The 25,744-nt window shown below is 43.0% G+C and overlaps 2 protein-coding genes across 7 annotated transcripts in view; one reads left to right on the top strand and one right to left on the bottom strand.

The window, feature by feature from the left end:
• Positions 1-1,366: 1,366 nt before the first annotated feature.
• adprh (ADP-ribosylarginine hydrolase) lies at positions 1,367-17,798 on the top strand. Its single transcript, XM_014158545.3, has 8 exons — positions 1,367-1,700; positions 5,428-5,542; positions 5,969-6,077; positions 6,201-6,299; positions 7,895-8,000; positions 8,474-8,740; positions 9,254-9,468; positions 15,116-17,798. Exons 1-8 carry the CDS (start codon positions 1,693-1,695, stop codon positions 15,286-15,288), a joined length of 1,092 nt encoding a protein of 363 aa, XP_014014020.2. The 5' UTR covers positions 1,367-1,692; the 3' UTR covers positions 15,289-17,798.
• Positions 17,799-17,802: 4 nt separating this feature from the next.
• LOC106579060 (ataxin-2-like protein) overlaps positions 17,803-25,744 on the bottom strand; it is an 81,513-nt gene continuing 73,571 nt past the window's right edge. For 4 of the 6 annotated variants that reach the window (XM_082965915.1, XM_082965916.1, XM_082965914.1 and 1 more), the window contains 8 exons: positions 24,155-24,292; positions 23,723-23,786; positions 22,819-23,015; positions 22,419-22,557; positions 22,089-22,198; positions 21,548-21,721; positions 20,625-20,799; positions 17,803-18,518 (listed from right to left, as the gene is read on the bottom strand). In XM_082965915.1, coding sequence (XP_082822041.1) covers positions 18,469-18,518; positions 20,625-20,799; positions 21,548-21,721; positions 22,089-22,198; positions 22,419-22,557; positions 22,819-23,015; positions 23,723-23,786; positions 24,155-24,292 — 1,047 coding nt within the window. In that variant the 3' untranslated portion in view covers positions 17,803-18,468. The remainder of the gene's footprint in view (positions 18,519-20,624; positions 20,800-21,547; positions 21,722-22,088; positions 22,199-22,418; positions 22,558-22,818; positions 23,016-23,722; positions 23,787-24,154; positions 24,293-25,744) is intronic. The other 2 variants (XM_082965919.1, XM_082965918.1) reach the window with 2 other exon arrangements.

Genomic DNA, 25,744 nt, shown 5'->3' with positions numbered 1-25,744 from the left:
GTAATACTGTTCTAGAGGCAGATTGTCTCAGCACGGTTAGAGAGATATGCAAACTTAGTCATGGGGACAGGCTTTTTGCTTCTCATCAGGGTGTTGTAGGAGGAAGCAGTGTAGGACCTTGAGTTTCTGGATAGAGCTGAGTGACTGGACTGTGTGAATGGTCCTGTGAATGAGCGAGAGGGAGTGTGGGGGAATCAGTAATCAAATAATATCAGACTGAATCTGTATCATTGACTTTCAGCCCCCCTAAAAGGTGGTAGGTAAACATCCAGAATAGCCAATTGTCCTAGCAATTAATTTAGTGCCCACACACATTCCTTTTCTACATCTGCCTTTCAGTAAGCAGGAAAGGTTTGTGAATTATACCCACACCAATAAAAAGGTGTATCTTGTAGCAGGTTGAGGGACTAACTTCCACTAGTTACTTCTAGCTAGCATGACTATAGTCAGTAGCTAGGTAGGGCTGGCCGGCCAGCCTGCTAGTTAGTCAGTGAGTCAGCTTGTTAACTAGTCTGCAGTAACGTTAGCCGGCTATTGCTAGCTATGCAGGTAGTGCAAGCCAACATTTTTCAGCTGTTGTTGAGTTCGTTCTATTGGCATGCTGACTACATGATAAGTTAACTATCTTAACTAATATTACTATTTTTATCTTCCTGTCACACAAATGTAAATTCGCTTTGCTGAGCTGCCGACACTGCAGCTCAACCCAGACAGTAAACAAACACCTACTATGTCTATAAATATTCTATTATGGGGTGTGTACTTCCAGGTTTGAACAAAATGAAAAATGGGATACATTTGGAATTTATTTGTTTTCTGTTAATCGATGCACCATTTGGACACCATAAATAAGAAAACGAGTTGATATCCGATTTTCATTCGTAAAATTCTGAAACCAAACAATACACGAGCCATTTCCCCACTTCCTGATTTGAATGGAATAACCAATGAACGGAGGATACACGGACCGCTAGCCTATGCCTATTGAAATGACAAGTCAATCTCGCAAATATGCTAATTATAAGGGCTTGTAGTCTTAATATCTGGCACATAAAAATGGCACAATTGCCAGAAAATAGTTTAACATGTTTATTTCACAGAGATTGAAATGCCTTTATTACGTCACATTAGCGCACACAATTTAGGCTATTCTTTTGATGGAAACCTGATTTTTTCTTTATATGCCGTTTCAAGTTATGTCGATATTGCTTGTTAATTCTCTCGCTAACGTTATGGAAAAAGTGTTTAATGAATAAATATATTTCATGAATAAATATATAACTTTTTCTTGCTGCAAAAAATAAATAAAAATAAAAATGGAGACTAGTTTTCAGTGGTCTTTGAATACAAAAACTGTTTGCTAGACCTGGCAACCTTGATCGTGTTTATTCTCCGGCACACTTGCTGAAAATCTGTAAACTCATTTGCAAAGATAGTGGTCCCCGAGACGGAGAACATATAACATTCAATATTTAAATCGGCTACTAGGCCTACCCGTCTAATATATTTTGTCAATATAGGATTTCTGTCTTTAAAAACGGCGAAGGAGTGAACAAGAACCTGAGGTAGTAGGACACAGACTACATCTATAAATAGTTTTATTATTTACACACAATTTGGGAGTTTGGAGCCGCGGTCTAAACTTAAGTTTGTCGCTGCCTCTAAAGCGCGATCTCTGGAAGACGTGTCGCAATGGACCGGTGAGTCGCGTGTCTCATAATATGGATTTTAGATCATGCATATTGTAATATTATTTTCCTACAAACATGGGTAATTGCCATGATAGATTTATTACTACAACTGCATGTCTTGTAAAAAAATAAAGTATAGACGTCCAGGGGCAAAACTCTGATATCAACTTTGGAGGGGACAATTACATGACATTTTCTCAAGAGCAATTCCTGAGGGGGACACCAAAAGTAGTGCTGTAACACACAGCCTACGTTGTAATATGGTAAATGTATATTGAGGAACCAAAGAAATAAGGTGTTTGCTGTACCCCTAACTACCGGTACCCAAAACTACACAACTAATCACAACAGCAATACCATTGCCTTTAACAAATCTTAGTTCAGTCACCAGTTTAAGTTGAGAGTGGGGGTATCCATGGCATTTTCCAATTATGTTCCTATTTTACAAGTCCCCAAAAAAATGGAGAACCTTTCATAATGTTGCCAAACAAAGACTCAACAAACTTACCTGAGACTCCCTGTCTCTGCCAGTCTGTCCCTGCATATCTGTCCCTAACTCTGCTGTCTGTGTGCCATCTGTTGCCTGCTCTGCCAAATGACATCATTGTGAAACATTTCCATTAGCATTTCACTTCTTTCTTATGAACATTTTATCAACTAGTCTGAGATATTAGGCTACTAGGGTTCTTACTTTGCGTTTTGGTGTACTGAAAAATACTCTGATGTCCGTCTTTTTTTCTGCCATTTTTCTACCTGGCTGGCTACACACACAGTGTGTAGGTTATTTACAGTAGGAAATGGGCTTCTATCATCTTATCTTCTATCATTCTATATGGGCTTCGATCTAAAAGGTAGCTAGCAAATGTGAAACGGATTGCAGTGACAAGAGTTGACAGCTGTATGAGTTCACCATTTACACAACATATGCTGCAACCTTTTGTAATTTTAATCGTTTGTTTCATATTGGCTGGCTTCCAACAATAGCTGAATTTGCAAAGCTAGCGAGCACCAATTCCGTTTCAGTGGTGTTTGCTATAATCTTTGCTACCCGGGTTAAATAAAGGTGAAATGAAATAAATAAATAAAAGTTCCCTTTCGACAATTTAGCTTTTGCAACGAGACCATTAAATATATTTAAGACAATGGTAGAAGAGAGTGTAGTTCTGTTCAGTTTGGACTTCAGTTTATCGCTAACCTTATCACAGGGACTTTGAAGCACTAACTTACATCTGCGTGCTGATCTTGGAATAAATTGACGATAGCAAAGATTCCATCTTTGACGACGCCACATAAATGGAATAGGTACTAGCTAGCTTAATAGTTAATATTTGTGCGCTAGCTCTGCAAATTCAGCTAGTGTGTGTGTGAACCCTGCCAACATAAAACAAAACATTGCTATGGCGCGATTGACTGAATTAACCTTACGTCAGTTACGTGCATTGAGTGCCTTTCAGACAGTAGATACGAACCCTCTGTTACCTTGCCAACTAAGGAACTGGCAGTGGATCAAACCATTGTGAGGCAAAGGGTGGGGGGTTCACAATCTTTTGAAACTTAAAAACGCGCTATTAAGTGTCTATAATCAGCACAATTGCTTTCATTGCGTATTATTAATATTATTTAAATTACATAGTTATGTTTACAGTGATATATTGGGGGGGACAAATCATATTTTTCCCAGGATGGGGGGGGTCGTGTCCCCCCCGTCCCCCCTGGGATTTTCGCCCCCTGTAGACGTCATGTGACATGCTATGTTGAAATACGAGCAATATACATGTTAATCTAGGCCTATATAAACTCTAAGTAAGCAATTGTTTAATAATTTGCACCTCTGTTACTTTTACATGATTGATTATCCATTGTAAATGTTCAATATGCCAACTGAACACTAATTTAAGTCTGTTAATTTAAGTCTGGGGGGATGCCTCAGTCCTCAACTGGCAGCTTCATTAAATAGTACCCGCAAAACACCAGTCTCAACTTCAACAGTGAAGAGGCGACTCTGGGATGCTGGCCTTCTAGGCAGAGTTGCAAAGAAAAAGCTATATCTCAGACTGGCCAACAAAAATAAAAGATTAAGATGAGCAAAAGAACACAGACTCTGGACAGAGGAACGGGCCAGCATCCCGGAGTCGACTTGTGAGGCGTCTGTTGTTCAAACTACACACTCTCTAATGTACTTGTCCTCTTGATCAGTTGTGCACCGGGGCCTCCCACTCTTTCTATTCTGGTTAGAGCCAGTTTGCGCTGTTCTGTGAAGGGAGTAGTACACAACGTTGTACAAGATCTTCAGTTTCTTGGCAATTTCTCGCATGGAATAGCCTTCATTTCTCAGAGCAAGAATAGACTGACGAGTTTCAGAAGAAAGAGATTTGTTTCTGGCCATTTTGAGCCTGTAATCGAACCCACAAATGCTGATGCTCCAGATACTTAACTAATCTAAAGGCCAGTTTTATTGCTTCTTTAAATCAGGACAAGTTCTCAGCTGTGCAAACAATCGCAAAAGGGTTTTCTAATGATCAATTAGCCTTTTAAAATGATAAACTTGGATTAGCTAACAACGTGCCATTGGAACACAGGAGTGATGGTTGCTGATAATGGGCCTTTGTACGCCTATGTAGACATTACATAAAAAATCTGCCATTTCCAGCTACAATAGTCATTTACAACATTAACAACGTCTACACTGTATTTCTGATCGATTTGATGTTATATTAAAGGACAAAAAATGTGCTTTTCTTTCAAAAACAAGGACATTTCTAAGTGACCCCAACTTTTTGAACGGTAGTGTACTCCAAAGTGTAATTAATTACTTCACCATGCTCAAAGGGATATTCAATGTCACTTTTTTTTTTTTTCCCAATCTACCAATGGGTGACTTTCTTTGCAAGGTCTTGGAAAATCTCCCTGGTCTTTGCAGTTGAATCTGTTTGAAATTCACTGCTCGACTGAGGGACCATACAGATAATTGTATGTGTAGGGTACAGAGATGAGGTGAAAAATCATGTGATTCACCTGAAGAAGACATCAGCTTGATGTCGAAACGTCCGTCAACTGTTCGCAACCTGTACAATGGATTAAAGTCAGCAAAAATAAATCACTACCTTTTTTTGTCAAGTGCTCCAACTCCTTTTTACCTTGAATTAGTCCTTTTGGAAGTTTTTCTTGGTAAGCATTTCTCATGTTACACACTATTATTGCACATAGAGTGAGTCCATGCAATTTATTATGCAACTTGTTAAGCTAATTTTTACTCCTAAACTTATTTAGGCTTGCCATAACAAATGGGTTGAATAGTTATTGACTCAAGACATTTCAGTTTTTCATTTTTTTACCTTTATTTAACTAGGCAAGTCAGTTAAGAACTAACTCTTATTTACAATGACGGCCTACCCCGGCCAAACCCGGATGATGCTGGGCCAATTGTGCGCCGCCTTTTGGGACTACCAATCAGAGCCGGATGTGATTCAGCCTGGATTTGAACCAGGGACTGTAGTGTCGCCTCTTGCACTGAGATGCAGTGCCTTAGACCGCTAAGCCACTTGGGAGCCTCACTAAATAAGAAGTGATATTTCAGGTGGATAGAAAAGGCATCGGACAGTAGGAATGACCCTTATAATAAAATTACATAAAATGTTATACAATTTAACCCAGTCAACTAAACCTTCTCAGAGCCACAACCAATGGTATTAACTCATTCCCTCTTATACACCCATCCCCGCCTCCCCTCTGCCAGGCCTGCCACCCTCCAGGACTACAAGGCTGCCATGCTGCTGAGTGGGGTTGGCGATGCCCTGGGCTACCGCAACCAGCTGTGGGAGTATAACGATTCAGGGCCAGCCATTCACCAGGTGGGCAATCTGGAAATTACCCTATACAATTCCCAGGAGGACGGGAGCCTGGATCCCGGATCCCAACTGCATTGCACTATTTGACTTTATCGTGAAGTGAAACAGAAACAGTTTGGATTCAGGTTATCATTCTAGGGCATTCAGTACTACTCACATTCATATGACTGGTTCCAAGTTGAACCCTAGGACCTATAGACACCAGGCACTAGTATAAATCTGAAAGGAGTGGATAATGTTTAAGCAGTGAGGGGTATAATGTGTAACCACCTAGCTAGCCTTTTAAAGAGAAAGGTTGAGCTATTATCATACCACCGCTAATAGGCCTACCTATCCAATCTTTCAGTTCTACATGAAGTACCAAGGCCAAGGTGTTGGGGCAAAGCGTTGATTTAGAATTGGGCAACACTCACATCTTTGTTTCCTCAGGAGTTGCAAGAGCTTGGTGGGCTGAAGAACATCACAGCACAGCTTCCTGATTGGCCAGTCAGCGATGACACAGTCTTGCACCTGGCCACTGCAGAAGCGCTCGCCACCGGTGAGGCCAAAATCAAAATTGTTTGCTCATTGTTTACAGATGTCTACGTACCTAAAGGTGTTTGGTTTGAGGTTGTGTTGATGGGTTGCCTCTGTGAATAGGTTTGGTTTGACTCTCTCGCAGGAAAGGAAGGGGAGGAGCTTCTGCAGGATGTGGCAGCTCGTTATGTCGAGGGCATGAAAGACATGGAAGGAAGGAAACCAGGGCCATCAAGCATCTTAGGCAACACATAATATTTTGTCCAAACAATGTTTAGATTTTTTTTTTTTATTCGTAAATCTCCTCTGATATTTTAGTGTACAGTGCGCGTTCAGACCCCTTACCTTTTTCCACATTTTGTTACATTACATATATATTTTCTCTCATCAATCTACACACAATACTCCATAATGACAAAGTGAAAACAGATTGACATTTTTGCAAATGTATTAAAAATAAAAACACAGAAACACCTTATTTACATAAGTATTCAGACCCTTTGCTATGAGACTCGAAATTGAGCTCAGGTGCATCCTGTTTCGATCGACCATCCTTGAGATGTTTCTACAACTTGATTGGAGTTCACCTGTGGTAAATTCAATTAATTGGACATGATTTGGAAAGGAACACACCTGTCTCTATTAGGTCCCACAGTTGACAGTGCATATCAGAGCCATGAGGTCGAAAGAATTGTTGGTAGAACTCTGAGACCAGATGGTGTCAAGGTACAGATCTGGGGAAGGGTACCAAAAAAATGTCTGCAGCATTGAAGATCCCCACGAACACAGTGGCCTCCATCATTCTTAAATGGAAGAAGTTTCAAACCATCAAGACCTGATGGTCACTCTGACAGAGCTCCAGAGTTCCTCTGTGGAGATGGGAGAACCTTCCAGAAGGACAACCATCTCTGCAGCCCTCCAACAATCAGGCCTTTATTGTAGATTGACCAGACGGGTGGCTTCCGTCTGGTCAAAGGCACATGACAGCCCGCTTGAAGCTTACCAAAAGGCACCTAAAGGACTCTTAGACCATGAGAAACAAGATTCTCTGGTCTGATGAACCAAGAGGGAAGTCTTTGGCTTGAATGCCAAGTGTCACATTTGGAGGAAACCTTGCACCATCTGTACGGTGAAGCGTGGTGGTGGCAGCATCATGCTGTGGGAGGTTGTTCAGCGGCAGGGACTGGAAGACTAGTCAGGATCGAGGGAAAGATGAACTGAGCAAAGTACAGAGATCCTTGATGAAAACCTGCTACAGGAGCACTCAGGACCTCAGACTGGGGCGAAGGTTCACCTTCCAACAGAACAACAACCCTAAGCACACAGCCAATGAAGGAATGGCTTCGGGACAAGCCTCTGAATTTCCTTGAGTGGTCCAGCCATAGCCCGGACTTGAACCTGATCGAACATCTCTGGAGAGACCTGAAAATAGCTGTGCAGCGACGCTCCCCATCCAACCTGACAGAGCTTGAGAGGATCTGCAGAGAAGAATGGGCGAAACTCCCCAATTGCAGGTGTGCCAAGCTTGTAGCGTCATACCCAAGAAGACGGCTGAAATCGCTGCCAAAGGTGCTTCAACAAAGTACTGAGTAAAGGGTCTGAATACTTATGTAAATGTAAAATGTAAAAACCTATTTTTGCTTTGTCATTATGGGGTATTGTGTGTAGAATGAGGTGGAAAAAAACACTTTCATCCATTTTAGAATAAGGCAGAAAAAGTAAAGAGGACTGAATACTTTCCAAATGCACTGTATCAAAATGTTTTTCTTTGTTCCTACATTTATTTTTTGTACTGTGACAAACACTCTAGACCTCATTTGCACTCTCTTGTACACTTAGGAGTGTCCCAGTTGAGGCCGGGAACTGAAGGGGGCTTCAGAGTGCCCTACAACCCTGATGGCACCGGATGTGGGGCAGCCATGAGGTCTATGTGCATCGGTCTGAGGTGAGGTTGAGAGTGGTTATATACACTGAACAAAAATATGAACACAACATGCAACAATTTCAAATATTTTACTGAGTGCCAGTTCATAGAAGGAAATCAGTCAATTGAAATAAATTCATTAGGCCCTAAACTAATGAAGAGTAGGAGTGCTGATCTAGATCCAGTTTTGCCTTTTAGATAATAATGAATGAGATTATATGGACAGATCCCAGATTAGCACTCCTACTCTGTGACGCTTTAGGAATATGGGCCAAGGTAATATTATAGTTGCACCACTGAACTCTATTTTCTTTTTTACATATAAGAGACGGTACTTAGTCATCCTTCGTCTGGTAGATGTAAATGCACTCTTACCAACATGGCAGAAAATACACATGGAGCATTCTAGAAATTGGTGTAAGGGATTGGGTCACAATGTAGTCAAACATGCACCTACCACGTTCAGATCCACCACCACGTATCTCCCTTTCTAGGTACCCGTGGCCAGAGCAGCTGTCCACTCTGGTGGCCATTGCTGTGGAAACAGGAAGGATGACCCACCCTCACCCGACCGGTTTCCTCGGTGCTGTGGCGTCGGCGCTCTTCACCTCATACGCCGTCCAGCGCCGACCTATCACGACCTGGGGGCTGGGCCTGGTCAAGGAGGCCTGTCCAATCTCCAAGAGCTTTGTTCAATCGCAGGGCTTTGCTGTCAGGGAGACTGAGAGAGACTGGGGCTACTTCACTGAGAAGTGGGATTGGTAAGACTAGCCAATAACATCAATGATAACATGAAAATCAATAGGGGGCGGGTGTGTTTTGGTTGAGCTGCCATATCATTTTAAATTCGTTTTTTGCTAATTCAATAGACACTTTTTTCATGTTAAGGTCAATAACATTGGATGACATTTATACAGTATAATACAGAATCAAATGACTGGCAACATTCAATTTCAATAATGTGGATGGATACAGATCTTAGCTTATGATTTCAAACCATAACCCTCAGCAAGTCAAGGCAGCTGGCTGAAAGGTGTAATTAATTCCACGCTGATGTACAGTAAATAAGGAATGAAAAAACAAAATCAATGTAAAAGCATTCATGTCTGCTCTGGAGTGACGTTTCCCCAGAGGTATCTAGGATCAGCTTCCCCTCCCCCAATTCTAACCTTAACCATTAGTGGGTAAAATTCAAAAACCGAACCAAGATTATTATATGGGGGCAACTTCACCCACACCTCCATCCCCTTCTATGACCCCCTTCCCCTCCATAGGTACCTGGAGCTGAGAGGCCTCTCCGAGAGGACGGGCCCCGTGCTTTGGCCGGCGTCCTATGGGCCGGCGGAGAGAGACAAGGTCTATAAGAGCTTCAGCCTGAAGGGCTGGGCGGGCCGCAGCGGCCACGACGCTCCAATGATCGCCCTGGATGCCCTGCTTGGGGCGGGGTCAGACTGGGAGGAGCTGATGAGCCGCGGGGGCTTCCATGGAGGTCAGTTCACAGTGCAGTGTTTTGCCTTAGAAAATGATAGAGGCTTCTAGTGGCCAAAAGGCCTTATTAGCATAGGCAGCGCCATTTTAATGTAGTTAACTGGGTGGGACTTCCAACTTCATTGGCTGATCCCTGTTGGAGTCCTGTCCAACTGGGTCATCAGGAGATATCAGCCAATCGTGAAGAAAATTGACTACTTCAAAATGGAGATTGCCTCAATGGCAATGCCCATGCTGTCACAGACGCTATAATGACAAAGATGAGTTCTATCGATCGGCCGCATTCCTGTCTGACTACATTGCTGACGCATGCCAGATCTTACAACATCTGGATAGCTGTTTAAAATTTCAGCTAACCACATCATATGATATAGCAATCTCATGCTCGACTGCGCAGTAAACGACGTGGCATGCAGCCATTGGTTGATGCAATGCAATGTGATCTGCCGGGAATGTGACACTTTCTTGGTAGTGAGTGACTTGATGGCCATCTTAGAAAGGACAATATTGGCAACACTGTCTGAATTGAGGAAATACATAAACTATATGCTTAAATTAAGGTTTGTGTGGTCTCTTGGGCCACTTTTTTTATACTCGCATTCCATGCATTGTTTACTTCACAGGACTTTCTGTAGAGATTGTATTAAATTATAAGTCAGACATTACTCTTCTCTAGATAAAACAATTAAGATCAAATGTATTTATAAAGCTCTTTTTACGTCAGCATAATGTCACAAAGTGCTTATACAGAAACTCAGCCTAAAACCCCAAAAAGGAAGCAATGCAGATGTAGAAGCACAGTGGCTAGGAAAAACTCCCTAGAAAGGCAGGAGCCTAGGAAGAAACCAGGCTCTGAGGGGTGGCCAGTTCTCTTCTGGCTGGGCCGGGTGGAGATAAGAGTACATGGACATTAGGGCCAGATTGTTCTTCAAGATGTTTAAATGTTCATAGATGACCAGTAGCGTTAAATAATAATCACAGTGGTTGTAACAGGTCAGCACATCAGGAGTTAATGTCAGTTGGCTTTTCATAGATGAGCTGGATCAGCTGCACAACCAGGTGGACTGGGGACAGCCAGGAGTCATCTCAGGCCAGGTAGTCCTGAGGCATGGTCCTAGGGCTCAGGTCCGCACACACACAGAGAATAGATTTTGCAGCATAGATACTGGAGGCTGAGACGTGGGGACACTGAGGCCCTGTCCGACGAAACCCCCTGGACAGGGCCAACCAGGCAGGCTTTTACCCCATCTACTTTCCAAAGCACAGCCCCCACACCACTAGAGGGATCTCAACAGACCACTAACGTACTACCCTGAGAAAGCTGAGTATAGCCCATGAAGATCTCCTCCAAGACCAGACAGGAAGATCACGTCAAGTAGAGTATAGCAAAACGTGTAGGTATGTACGGCAGGACCAAATCAGAGAGATAGGTAAGAGCAAGTCCATGTAATGCTTTGTAGGTTAGCAGTAAAACCTTTAACTCAGCCCTAGCCTTAACAGGAATCCAGTGTAGAGAGGCTAGCACTGGAGTAATATAATGAAATTGTTTGGTTCTAGTCAAGATTCTAGCAGCTGTATTTAGCAATAACTGAAGATGATTTAGTGCCTTATCTGGGTAGCCAGAGAGTAGAGCATTGCAGTAGTCTAATCTAGAAGTGTCAAAAGCATGGATTAGTTTTTCTGCATCATTTTTGGACAAAACATTTCTGATTTTTGCAATGTTACGAAGATGGAAAAAAGCTGCCCTTGAAATATTCTTGATATGTTCGTCAAAAGAGAGATCTGGGTCCAGAGTAACACCAAGGTCCTTCAGTTTGATTTGAGACTGTACCAACCATCAAGATTGTCAGCTCAAACAGCAGATATCTTTGTTTCTTAGGATCTAGAACTAGCATCTCTGTTTTGTCAGTGTAAAAGTAAAACATTTTCCGCCATCCACTTCCTTATGGATGAAACACAGGCTCCCAGGGTAGGCAATTTTGGGGCTTCACCATCTTTCATCTAAATGTACAGCTGTGTGTCATCCGCATAGCAGTGAAAGTTGGCATCGTGTTTCCGAATGACATCAAGAAGTAGAATATATAGTGAAAACAATAGTGGTCCTAAAACGGAACCTTGAGGAACACCGAAACATACAATTGATTTGTCAGAGGACAAACCATCCAGATACGAACTGATATCTTTCCGACAGATAAGATCTAAACCAGGCAAGAACTTGTCCTTGTAGACCAACCAATCACCAAAGGTCTAGGAGTACGAGGACAGGTGCAGAGCCTTGGTCTGATGCCATTAAAAGGTCATTTACTACCTTCACAAGTGCAGTCTCAGTACTATGATGGGATCTAAACCCAGACTGGAGTGTTTTGTATACATTATTTGTCTTCAGGAAGGCAGTGTGTTGTTGCGCAACAGCTTTTTCCCAACATTTTGAGAGGAATGGAAGATTCTATATTGGCTTGGTCAAGGTTTGGCTTTTTCAGGAGAGGCTTTATTACTGCCACTTTTAGTGAGTTTGGTACACATCCGGAGGATAGGAAACAGTTACTTATGTTCAACATAGAAGGGCCAAACACAAGAAGTAGCTCTTTCAGTAGTTTAGTTGGAATAGGGTCCAGAAAGCAGCTGGAAGTTTTAGAGGCCATGACTATTTTCGTGAATGTATCGAGAGATACAGGATTAAAAAACTCCAGTGATCCTAGGTCCTGGCAGTTCTATGCAGATTCAGGACAACTGAGTTTTGGAGTAATACGCAAATTCAAAGAGGAGTCCGTAATTTGCTTTCTAATGATCATAATCTTTAGTCGAAGAAGTTCATGAATTCATCACCGCTCAAGTGAAGGTCATCCTCTCTTGGGGAATGCTGGTTTTTAGTTAGCTTTGCGACAGTATAAAACATGGAAAGTGCTGCTTTTTAGTTAGCTTTGTGACAGTATAAAACTTTTATTTTGGTTTGTTTTTATTCTCCTCAAATTTAGGTTGGAAAAGTAGGCTGATCGAGCAGCAGTGAGGGCTCTGCACGGTACTGTCTTTCCAAGCTAGTCGGAAGACTTCCAGTTTGGTGGAGCGCCATTTCTGTTCCAGTTCTCTGGAAGCTTGCTTCAGGGCTCTGGTATTTTCTGTATTCCAGGGAGCAAATTTCTTGTGACAAATATTTTTAGTTTTTAGAGTTGCGACTGCATCTAGGGTGTTAAGCAAGGTTAGGCGGTTAACATATGTTTGTACTCCAACATCCTTCGGTAGGTGGAGGGAGTCTGGAAGGGCATTTAGGAATCTTTGGGTTGTCCAAGAATTTATAGCATGGCTTTTGATCATCCTTGGTTGGGGTCTGAGCAGATTATTTCTTGCGATTGCAAATGTAATAAGATGGTGGTCCGATAGTCCAGGAATACGAGGAAAAACATTTAGATCCACAATATTTATTCCACGGGACAAAACTAGATCCAGGTTATTACTGTGGCAATGAGTTGGTCCGGAGACATGTTAGACAAACCCACTGAGTTGATGATGGCTCCGAAAGCCTTTTGGAGTGGGACTGTGGACTTTTCCATGTGAATATTTAAGTCAAACATTTGAATATTATCTGCCATGACTACAAGGTCCGATAGGAATTCAGGGAACTCAGTGAGGAACGCTGTATACGGCCCAGGAGGCCTATAAACAGTAGCTATAAAAGTGATTGAGTAGGCTGAAAAGATTTCTTGATGAGAAGCTCAAAAGACGAAAATTGTCTTGGAGGGTAAATTGAAATTTGCTGTCGTAAATGTTGGCAACACCTCCTCCTTTGTGGGATGCGCAGGAGATACGGTCACAAGTGTAACCAGGAGGCCTTCATTTAACACAGTAAATTCATCAAGCTTGAGCCATGTTTCAAATCAGGCCAATCACATGAAGTTTATGATTAGTGATTAATTAATTCACTATGACTGTTTTGGAAGTGAGGGATCTAACATTAAGTAGTCCTATTTTGAGATGTGAGATATTGGGGCGGCAGGTAGCCTAGTGGTTAGAGCGTTGGACTAGTAACTGAAAGGTTGCAAGATCGAATCCCCGAGCTGACAAGATAAAATAATCTGTCATTCTGCCCCTGAACAAGGCAGTTAACCCACTGTTCCTAGGCAGTCATTGAAAATAAGAACTTGTTCTTAACTGACTTGCCTAGTTAAATAAAGGATAAAAACAAAAATGATCACAATCTCTGTCAAAAATGACAGGAATGGAGGTGGTCTTTATTACCAGTGAGATATCTAAGGCGTATACCGCCATGTTTAGTTTTGCCTGACCTCGATCGAGGCACAGACACAGTCTCAATGAGCTGACTATACTGACTGTGCTAGTGGCAGACTCCACTAAGCTGGCAGGCTGGCTAACAGCCTGATGCCTGGCCTGCACCGTATCTCATTGTGGAGCTAGACGAGATAGAGCCCTGTCTATGTTGATAGATGGGATGAGAGCGCCCTTCCAGCTTGGATGGAGTCCATCACTCCTCAGCAGGCCAGGCTTGGTCCTGTTTGTGGGGGTCCCAGAATGCGGGCCAGAAAACAGTTTTCAAACAGTGATTGAGTTATATTGCACTTGGTGACCTCTGTTTCATCCTAACATCGTTGGTACCGATGTGGATAACAATATCCCTATACCATCTACACTTGCCAGTTTTAGCATCAGCCAGCACCATCTTCAGATTAGCCTTTACATCGGTAGCCCTGTCCCCTGGTAAACAATGTATAATCGCTGGATGATTCTATTTAAGTCTAATATTGCGGGTAATGGAGTCACCAATGACTTGGGTTTTCAATTTGTCAGAGCTAATGGTGGGAGGCGTCGGTGGCTCAGACCCCGTAAAGGGTGGAGGAGAGACCTGAGATGGCTCAGGCTCTGAATCAGACTTGTTGCTTAGTGGAGAAAACCGGTTGAAAAGTTTCTAAATCTGCCGAATGAGCGACACTGGTTGTGCATGCAGAGAGCATTTCTTTCCAGAAGCCATGAGAAAATTGTCTGGCTGAGACTGCAGGGGGATTAACAATACTACCAGTATTTACTGGTGGCACAGACGCTGTATCTTCCTTTCCTACACTTAGATTGCCCTCGCCTAACGATTGCGTCTGAAGCCAAGTTTGCAACTCTGCTATCCTCACCACAAGGCAATAGTTCTCCTGTATATAAAGAGTACAGCGACTGCAATGAGAAGGCATAATGTTACTTAGCTTTCTTTTTTTGTCTGGACGAGGTCCTGCAAATCCAATTGTGAGATGCTACCATCCCGCCTTACTAATCAATACCAAATAAGGAGGTGTTTGATTTAGATTGCGTTTACATTTTTGAAACCATATTTCTTTTCATTCCTTAATAATTGTTGGGTGTTTATTGGACAGCTAGCCAGTCAACAAGAGATAGGAAAGATATGTGCCAGAAGGGGAGTGGGACATATTTGTAACTGTGTGCACTGACAGCGGTGTCACAAACTACAAGACCAACCCCAGGCCACATGGTTGCATTAGAATCCACTTCTACATAACTTCACCTCAGTAATTCACCCACCTCCATCTACTTGATTCCTCTCCCGCCTCTTCCTCCCTCATCTATTTTATATTCACTTCTTCATCCATCTCACTCCCCCATTCACCTACCTCTCCCCCCTCCCCCAATTCCAGGTGACAGTGACAGTACGGCGGTGATCGCCTGCTGCTGCTGGGGGCTGCTCCATGGCACGGAGGGCGTCCCGCCCGGCAACTACACCCACCTGGAGTACAGGGAGCGGCTGGAGAGCAGCGCTGAAAAGCTCTACGCCCTATCACACACAGGAGGTGACAAGTACGATTCATAAAGGACTGAGGGGGAGACGAAGAGAGAAAATGTGTGAGAGAAACTGTGTGAGTGAGAGAATGAGATTCTTTAATGTTTTACGTAGATGCCTGGAGAGAATGGTTCCGTCCCACTGACCAAGAGCAAGGTTGCATCCCAAATAGAACTCTATTCCCTATGGGCTCTGTTCAAAAGTAGGGCATTATATGTAGGGAATAGGGTTCCATTTGGGACACATATCAAATCTACACCCAAGTACAATGAGGAGGATTCAGTCATACAAGAGGCTTCCCCCTATTGAGCATTGACAATACATGATAAATTAAGGGAGTACAGTGCATTCTGAAAGTATTCAGACCCCTTGACTTTTTCCACATTTTGTTACGTTACAGCCTTATTCTGAAATTGATTATTTTCATAATTAATCTACACACAATACCCCATAATGACAAAGAAATGTTTGCAAAAAAAACATTACCTTATTCTGACCCTTTACTATGAGACTTGAAATTGAGCTCAGGTGCATCCTGTTTCCATTGATCATCCTTGAGATGTTTCTACAACTTGTTATCCACCTGTGGTAAATTCAATTGATTGGACATAATTTGGAAAAGGAACACACCTGTCTATACAAGGTCCCACAGTTGACAGTGCATATCAGAGCAAAAACCAAGCCATGAGCTCGAAGGAATTGTCCGTAGAGCACCGAGACAGGATTGTGTCGAAAAATGTCTGCAGCATCAAAAGATCCTCAAGAACACTGTGGCCTCCATCATTCTTAAATGGAAGACGTTTGAAACCACCAAGACCTGGTCACTGACAGAGGTCCAGAGTTCCTCTGTGGAGAGAGGAGAACCTTCCAGAAGGAAAACTCTGCAGCACTCCACCAAGTCACGCCTTTATGGTAGAGTGGCCGGACGGAAGCCCCCCCTCAGTAAAAAGGCACACGACAGCCTGCTTGAAATTTGCCAAAACGCCACCTAAAGGACTCAGACCATGAGAAACAAGATTCTCTGGTCTGATGAAACCAAGATTGAACTCTTTGGCCTGAATGCCAAGCATCAAGTCTGGAGGAAATCTGGCACCATCCCTACGGTGAAACATGGTGGTGGCAGCATCATGCTGTGGGGATGTTTTTCAACGGCAGGGACTGCAACACTAGTCAGGATTGAGGGAAAGATGAATGGAGAAAAGTACAGAGAGATCCTTGATGAAAACCTGCTCCAGAGTGGTCAGGACCTCAGACTGGGGCGAAGGTTCATCTTCCAACAGGACAACGACCCTAAGCACACAGCCAAGACAACGCAGGAGTGGCTTCGGGACAAGTCTCTGAATGTCCTTGAGTGGCCCAGACTTGAACCCAATCAAACATCTCTGGAAAGACTTAAATAGCTGTGCAGCGACACTCCCCATCCAACCTGACAGGCCTTGAGAGGATCTGCAGAGAAGAATGGGGAAAAACTCCCCAAATACAGGTGTGCCAAGCTTGTAGTGTCATCCCAGAAGACGTGAGGCTGTAATCGCTGCCAAAAGTGCTTCAACAAAGTACTGAGTAAAGTGTCTGAATACTTATTTAAATGTGCCATTTCCGTTGTTTATTTTTAATACATTTCTAAAAACCGGTTTTTGCTTTGTCATTATTGGGTATTGTGTGTAGAATGAGGAAATAAAACTATTTAAATCAATTTTAAAATAATGCTGTAATGTAATACAATTTAGAATAAGTCAAGGGGTCTGAATTCTTTCAGAACGCACTGTATTTACAATACTCGTTGCTAGATAAGTGGCTAAATTAGGGCTGGGAATTCCCAGGGACCTCACTATACGATATTACCGCGATACTTCGGTATCGATACGTATTGCGATTTGATGTTCCAAACATATTGCTCACTATATATGTCTGCTGCAGAGGGACAAGAGCCATGAGAAAGCAAATTTTGTAGATAAGTGCTCAAAACATGTTGTCTCACTATTTAAAAAGAAGATGGAGAAAAAGCTATATGATGAGAAATACAGCCGACTAGCACTAGCTAACGTTAACTACCTAGCAAATCAATACTCGGTCACAGTATCAATATAAAATTGGCAAAAATGATATCACGATACCCTATACATTTTTTTTACGCATTACTACATAAATTGTGAACATTTAAGAACTCTGGGTTGGACTGTCAGTTTGCAACCACGCTTCATGTAATGTGTAGACATGTTTATGTGTGAATGTTAATTGTTAAGCTGCCAAGTGTTAAACGGTAAACACAAAACTCCAGTAAAAGTGTAACCAAAACCTCTTAAGTGACTAAAGTACAATGGATACCCATGACGTAAGAACTGCTTAAAAATCGGTTTTAACTGTGGGAACTGCATTTGGTTGTTTGTTTAAATTACATGATTCATTTGTTAGTGTCTTCTTTACATTGAAATGTGTCTTACAAATGGTTTCCCTTTGGTGTAACATAGTGGTTATTATGAGATAAGACTTGACAACTAACATATTCTTCCAATAAAAAAGGTTATACATTCAACAAACAAGATGTTTCTGTAGTTAAGTTTAAAACTTTATTTTTTGGTCATTGTAGTTTAAAGTATTTTTTTGTATTTTCCATATTTTTATTATTCATAATTCGCTATAAGAGAGAGGAAAGGGGAAGGGTGGGTTGATACCGGGTTAAAGTAAAAATCCAATCTCCTCATTTATGCCATTCCATTCATTCCTCCTTTTTGCGACACTCAACGATTTCTGAGCAAGTGTTTGTATTTCTTCTGTCCATTCGCCCAATATCAAGGAACTTAAACTAAAGGAGTCAGTCTCAAAGCGATTTGATGTTGTCAAACGTTGTGTCCTTCGCTCGTTTGGCGTCCATGTCTTTTCTCTCCACTATGATGATCTCACGTGGTCGTGTCTTTTGTCTTTAATATGGAAGGAGCTGGAAGAGAGAACCGAGACGAAGGTTTGGATTGGGTGCGGCTTCTGTTGACGCCGCTTATCATCATCATCATCAGTTGGGCTATAACCGAGGTTTTAGCGACGATGAAGCTGAGAAGTGTAGCTGACCAATGAGGTCTTGCCGCTTCTCCCTGCAAGCCCATCACTGTGTCACGTGATTGTGTCACTTCTTGGTTGGGTGTGGTCATGTCCAGAGGGCGAGGGGGGGTGGACCGTTCGAGGGACAGTTCTTCTGGGAGGGGAGAACAGAGGAGCTCAGTTTCCAGGAGGGTGGAAGGGAGAGGGGTGCGTCTGTACCTGCATCGCTGTGGGGGAAAAAACAGAAGGAAGATTTGAGTATCGATTAACACAATATTACTATGGATAAAATATATGATGAGTAGTAGTGTTTCAGTTCAAAGGGCACCATTCACCTATTTGATATTTATGGAGGATGTAATAGTACCTTCAGACAAAATATTCCAAAAGTACTTTTCAACTACAGTCATCACAAAACACATAAGAAACCAGCATTTATAACTTCAGTTTTTAGGAAAGTTCTATATAAACGGCCAACAGTGAGACAATATATATGCGAAGAAGTCCAGATACTGCTTCTCCAATAGAAATCCCAGATCACGCTTGTAGGTGATGTCATGGCGGCTTAGCTCATGCGCAAAAACACATCATAGGGTCCAACGGAGTCGCGCTGAACTGCACATGTGCAAACCCGTCAAATGAAAAGGCACTTATCCGCTATAGTTTTTGACAAATGTAAACGTGTCAGTTTAACTTTCACAAGGTTATAGTAATGACATGTTCAGCTACTTAAGACATTGAATCAGGGGTGAAAGTATATTTCATTTCTTACTGGTACGAGACCCGCAAGCTCGCTTAATTACATATCGAATCCCTATTAATTTCATATATGGTCTTTCTATAAATAAAATGGGGCCAATGTGTCACATTAGGATAAACATTACAAAATGTTTTGAAACAAAAATAAAAAAGGATTTTCATGCAGTTCCACGTGTACTTAGAGGAATATATAAAAGTGAATATATTCAAATTAGCCCATAACTCTACCTATTCAACGACATAGGCCAAGGACTATACATCCTTTAACTTTAAGCAGTGTTCATAAAGACATTGGCAAGTCAAATTCAAGGACATTCAGGGACTTTTTCAAGCACTTCATTGTAATTTCCAAGGACCTCAATGTTCTACAATTGTGCAATTTATATAATTGTACATACAGTACATTCGGAAAGTATTCAGACCCCTTGACTTCTCCCACATTTTGTTACGTTACAGCCTAATAATGACAAAGCAAAAATAGAACTGGAAATATTTCATTTACATAAGTAATCATTTACATAAACCCTTTACTTTGTTGAAGCACCTTTGGCAGTGATTACAGCCTCGCGTCTTCTTGGGTATGACGCTACAAGCTTGGCACATCTGCATTTATGGAGTTTCTCCCATTCTTCTCTGCAGATCCTCTCAAGCTCTGTCAGGTTGGATGAGGAGCGTCGCTGCACAGCTATTTTCAGGTCTCTCCAGAGATGTTCGATGGGGTTCAAGTACGGGCTCTGGCTGGGCCACTAAAGAACATTCAGAGACTTGTCCCAAAACCACTCCTGCATTGTCTTGGCTGTGTGCTTAGGTTCGTCAAGAGTGCAAAGCTGTCATCGAGGTTACTTTGAAGAATCTCAAATATAATATATATTTTCATTTGTTGAACACTTTTTTGCTTACTACATGATTCCATATGTGGTATTTCATAGTTTTGATGTCTTCACTATTATTCTACAATGTAGAAAATAGTCAAAATAAAGAAAAACCCTTGAATAAGTAGGTGTTCTAAAACTTTTGACTGCTACTGTATGCCTATTGTAATGACATTCAGCGATTGTTTCATTGAATTGCATCCACTGTTTTCCGCGCACGTCTCGGTCACTCACCTCCGCGTCGTCTCGATCTCGGCCACTCATCTCTGCCTTGGGAAAATGTAAGTGTTCTCGTCGAACCACGAGACAAGTTGGAGCATATACCACCCGGTTCCATTCAAGTTCATTCACTCATATTTCATGCGGCTGACATGCGGTAATGTAAAATAATGATGTAATAGCCTAGTTTTCTTGCTATTTTGTTTTAATTGTGATCGGCTCACGTTTTATCGATACAGCGTACCCCCACTATTTATTTTGCAGGGACGCCGTACCGGCCCGGCTTACTTTTACCCACGCATTGAATCAAATCTAGGTTGTGCCTTTAGATTTAGAGAAAATTAACAACTAAGGATGAATATTTCACTTCTACCATTGACTTCCCAAACCCCGGTCTTTTTCTACTACGGAAATGTCGCACCCCCTAGTATAACACTCTGGTCCCCTTCTCTGCACTAATACAAGCTTAGGGAACCTTCATACCTTGTGGATGTCCTATGTAGAAGTGTTGGTGGGCCCCTTGCTGGAGGCCGTGTTGGGGGTGCTGGGAGACTTGTCCAAGGCCGTGCTGGGGGGGCGGGGCCTGGAGCATCACTACCTGCGGGTGGCTGTGTTGGCCCTGGTGGTGGGGTCCCTGCATGGCCCCTTGGACGTGAGCCTACGGAGAGGGACCAGGGACATACAGTATGCAGAAACATACATCAAATGTGTCACACAATATATAAAACACAGGTAAAAAGACATGATCTGCCTAAATATAAACATTAGGACATTGTGTTCTTACAATCACTCTAAATTCCTTATTGCTTAGACATAGAAATTGATGGACAGTTTTGCTTTTTCATTTTAGTCATTTAGCAGACTAATCCAAAGCAATTTACAGGAGAAATTAGGGTTGAGTGCCTTGCTCAAGGACACAGAGACAAACGTTTTACCTAGTCGGCTCGGGGATTCGAACCAGTGACCTTTTGATTACTGGACCAATGTTCTTAACCACTAGGCTACCTGCCACCCATTTGGGATGGAATAGAGTCATTTTTTTTTCACTCCTTCCAAAAGGTGTTTACTTTACAAATCTGGCATTAGATAATATATTTTTGACGGCTTCGAAAAGATATGCAACACAGAAAAAGAAGGATATCTGTTTGTGGGTTAGCCAATTTCAATTATGAAAGAATAAAGGGTGCTGTCAGAAAAGTGAGGAATTCCTGATAACATCAACAACATTTATCTCTGGTTAGTCATAACCAGGGTTATATGAAGGAAAAAAAATGACTGAAAGGACTGGAGGGACTACCTGGACTTTTCCAATAAGAAAGGCACATTTACATTTTATGTTGCAAAATGTTTTAAGACATGTACCCTAATGAAGAGAACCCAGAGTAACTCCAGCAGTGTAAATGTACCTGTGTTATCTGCCCCAGACCAGGGTACGTGTGCGGGATTCCCTGGTGGCCATGCAGGCTGTAGCCCTGAAGGGGGAACGAGCCCTGGGGCGACGTTTGTCCGGGGGGCATATTAGGGGGGGTGGGGGCTGAGAGCGGCCCGGAGTGATATAGAGACTGGGGTTGGGGTCCCGACTGGGCAGAGATGGAGAAGGAAATCATTAGCATAGGATAAACTTAGAGGAAAAAAAAGCTCAGACTCAGCAATATGACGTGACCACGAGTAGTAGTGTGAAACAAAGATATTGCAGATTGAGATAGCTGTGTGACGACAATAGTTGAGAAGATCCATCTCTTGCTTCACGCTCTTTGTATTGAAAGTCAGCCCACTTGTCCTATCGCTGTCCGAGTATACCTTTAACATGGCCCTTCAAAATGCCCAACAACGCTGTATGTCAATAAAAAACGTGGCCAAGACAAAAAGGGGTATGTTCTAGAACTGGTATGCGGTCCGGAGAGGGATGATGAGATTTGAAGCCGGGATGAGGGGTGTTAGTATTACCTGTCCAGGGCTGGGGGCGTGCTGCTGAGGGGGGGGCTGGTTACACGTAGGGGTGCTGGAGGGCCGGGGCTGGTGCACTGCACCCTGGTGATGGGAGAACGACTGGGGGGCTAGAGAGGGGTGAGAAAGAGAGAGCTGAAGACACTTTCCATTATAAATTTCCCAAAACAATGATCCAGTAGCCTGGTACAAGATCTGTTTGTGCTGCATACACAACTCCTATGGTCGTTGGTTGGCTATACAGCACAAATAGCAAACAGATCTTGGACTAGGCTACCCCCAAAACAATGATCCAGTCTAAATCCAGGATCCAACCAGTTTTGGACTCACCATAGATACCCTGCTGTGGCACCAGAGGCCCCTCACCTTGGCCGGGGAACTGGGGGCCCCCTGGAGGGCCCATGGCCTGGGGGTGACTCCCTCCCTGGCCCAACATCCTCGCACCGCCCTGCAGCATGGAGTACATCGGCTGGGGAAGGGAGAGCGGGTGAGATACATAGAGAAAGACAGAGACATTGGTTTCATACCTGACCGCTACAGTTATGATGACCAAAACTGGATAACCACTAAGGCAAAGGGAGGTGGTTAGATTCAAAACTCTGGGGATAGGAAATTGAGGTCTGACCCCCACACAGTACAGCCATAGACACGGACAAACACACACCTTCCCATCCACCCACACTCACCCACTTCTCCACACACTCACACACCTTCCCACCCACCCACTGACCTGTCCAGGGTAAGGCGTCATGGCCTGGATGACCTGCTGCTGGCTGTACTGCAGGTAGGGCTGGGGGTAGGGCAACGGCACCAGGGGGGCTCCGGCTGCAGACGCCGCCGCCTGTAGCATGGCCTGCGGCGGGCCCGAGTTGCCATGGTCCGAGCGGGGGGCCCCCACCCCTAAGCCTGGGGGAGACCAAAACATGGCTGCATAACAACGGTGACAGGGAGGAGAACTCGCTCACAGTCACATAGACCACACTGCCCAAAATGACGCACTAGTAGATATGAACATGCTTTAAAAGAACTGATTTGATCCCCAGGGGGAAATTACGTCACATGCTTACGATTTAAACTTCGGAACAAGGATAAATTCACTAGTTTTGCCTGACATTCAACTTTACTATAGAACTACAACAGTTTGCCATGCATTAGTAGATAAAGAAGTTAGAATACAAAGAAGTATTAATAATAATAAGTATTCGTAAGGTAAGTAAGGTATATATATATAAATAAATAATCTTACCTAGGTCCCAGATGTATTTTTCTTTTTTTACCTTAATTTAACTAGGCAAGCCAGTTAAGAACAAATTCTTATTTACAATGATGGCCTCCCCTAACACGGACAACGCAGTGCCAATTGTGCGCCACCCTATTGGACTCCCGATCACGTCCGGTTGTGATACAGCCCGGGATCAAACCAGGGTCTGCAGTGACGCCCCTAGCACTGACATGCAGTGCCTTAGACCGCTGAGCCCCTGTTTGTAATGTCTTGCCAACTCAGCTTGATACTGACCATAGTAGTTGGCCAGACAGCACAAACAGATCTGGGACCAGGCTAGAGTATGTCAAGGTGTAAACAATGCATGCACACTGGTAGGGCGTCGGAGAGGAGGCGTGCAGAGCGCGCATACCTTTGACTCGGGGGTATTTCCCCTGGCAGACTGTCGACATGGTATACTGGTACATATGTGGAGGCTGGAGGGAAACAGAAGCCAGGAGACAAGAGGTCAACACAAAGTTACAAGCCGCATTGGCTTTCCAATGAGGGGATTTAGGCAATTTTAACATGAAATCGTAATAGATCCTAAAATGCGTTCAAACAATAGTGTAACACTGTATATAGTCACACACCACATCACCACTGGTGAAACTCAAGTATAGCATTGACTATAACTAAGCAATAAGGCACAAGGTGGTGTGGTATATGGCCAATATACCACAGCTAAGGGCTGTTCTTAAGGGGAAACAATGTTCCACAGCATGCAGTCAATTCATTCACAGTGTCAGAAGTGTCTTGTGTGTGTGTGGGTTACCTGTACAGTTTGGATCTGTGTGTGCATTACCTGTACAGAGTGGATCTGGGAGATGTAGGAGAGGTAGGGGGCGTTGTAGATGGGACCCTGGCTGCCTGGGTGCTGCAGCACCACCGCAGGGCTGGGAGGGGGTGGCCGGGGGGGCGTGGGTGAAGGGTTGGGCTTCGTCTGCAGACACAGAGGGAAGGGGGAAGAACCATTTATATCAGTTTGGTAAGTAGATGTCTAGGCAGTGTTTGGTAAACTCCAGGGTGAACTTTCCCCTAGATACAGATAAGATCAGCTTCCCCTCCCCCAATCTAGGGATGGGCACGGTTATTTGAATATTCGATATCTCCCCAAAATGAATGACATTATTTGAATATTGAAATGATTTCAAATGCCCATCCCTACGCCAATCCTAAATCATTAGTGGGGAAAATGTAAAACGGACACAAAAATAAGTATCTACGGGCAACTTTACCCTACAACAGGAATGGGCAAATATTATTATTTAAAAAAGTTCAGTTAGAATAGTAGAATACACACGGTGCAAATGTTTTTCTGTTGATTTTTGTGCAACAGCAATCTCTTATGTCAGACAGCTAGGTTTCCATCCAATTTGCAACAGATTTTCATGCAAAGTTTAAAATCTGCATAAAATAATATGCGCATTTTCCCACCAGAGATGTGTTTCCATCAAACTGACTTATTGCGAATAAAAGTATGTGCGTGATGACGTTGCGCACATAAACATAACGTTTGCAGTTAAATTCCCCATGTACCGAATGAAAAATACAAGTTAAATGGTTTCCATCGCATTTTCAACTCTGATGGTTTTGTCACAAAAACTGTTGCGTTATATAGCAAATGTGCCCACTCTGGTCTTGGCACGTGTGCTCTAGCCAACAGCTCGCAGATACAGTGCCGTGAAAAAATATTTGCCCCCTTTCTGATTTTCTCTATTTTTGCATATTTTTGACACTGAATGATATCAGATCTTCAACCAGAACCTGACATGCATTGTTAGGTTTCCGCCAGACATAAAATGGACCCATCTCGTCCAAAAAGTTGACTCAAGTTTGCCAAAAGCACCTGGATGATCATCAAGACTCTTGGAAAAATGTTATATGGACAGATGAGTCAAAAGTATAACTTTTTGGGTGACATGGGTCCCATTATGCCTGGCGAAAACCAAACACTACATTCCACAGTAAGAACCTTATACCAACAGTCAAGCATGGTGGTGGTAGTGAGATGGTTTGGGGATGCTTTGCTGCCTCAGGACCTGGACGACATGCCTTAATAGAAGGAACCATGATTTTTTTCTCTGTATCAGCGAATTCTACAAGAGAATATCAGGCCATCCGTCTGTGAGCTGAAGCTGAAGCGCAGCTGGATCATGCAGCAAGACAATGATCCAAAACACACAATCAAGTCTACATAAAAATGGTTAAAAAGCAACAAATTTGAAGTTTTGGAATGGCCTAGTCATAGTCCAGACCTAATCCCAATTGAGATATTGTGGCAGGACTTGAAACGAGCAGTTCATGCTTGAAAACCCACAAATGTCAACGAGTTAAAGCAGTTCTGCATGCCATATTGGGCCAAAATTCCTCCACAGCGATATGAGACTGATCA

Source organism: Salmo salar, chromosome 19 (genome assembly GCF_965601325.2).
Source record: "Salmo salar chromosome 19, fSalSal1, whole genome shotgun sequence".
Classification (NCBI taxonomy): domain Eukaryota; kingdom Metazoa; phylum Chordata; class Actinopteri; order Salmoniformes; family Salmonidae; genus Salmo; species Salmo salar.
The sequence above is the reverse complement of the archived record's forward strand: the minus strand, read 5'-3'. Positions and strand labels throughout refer to the sequence as shown.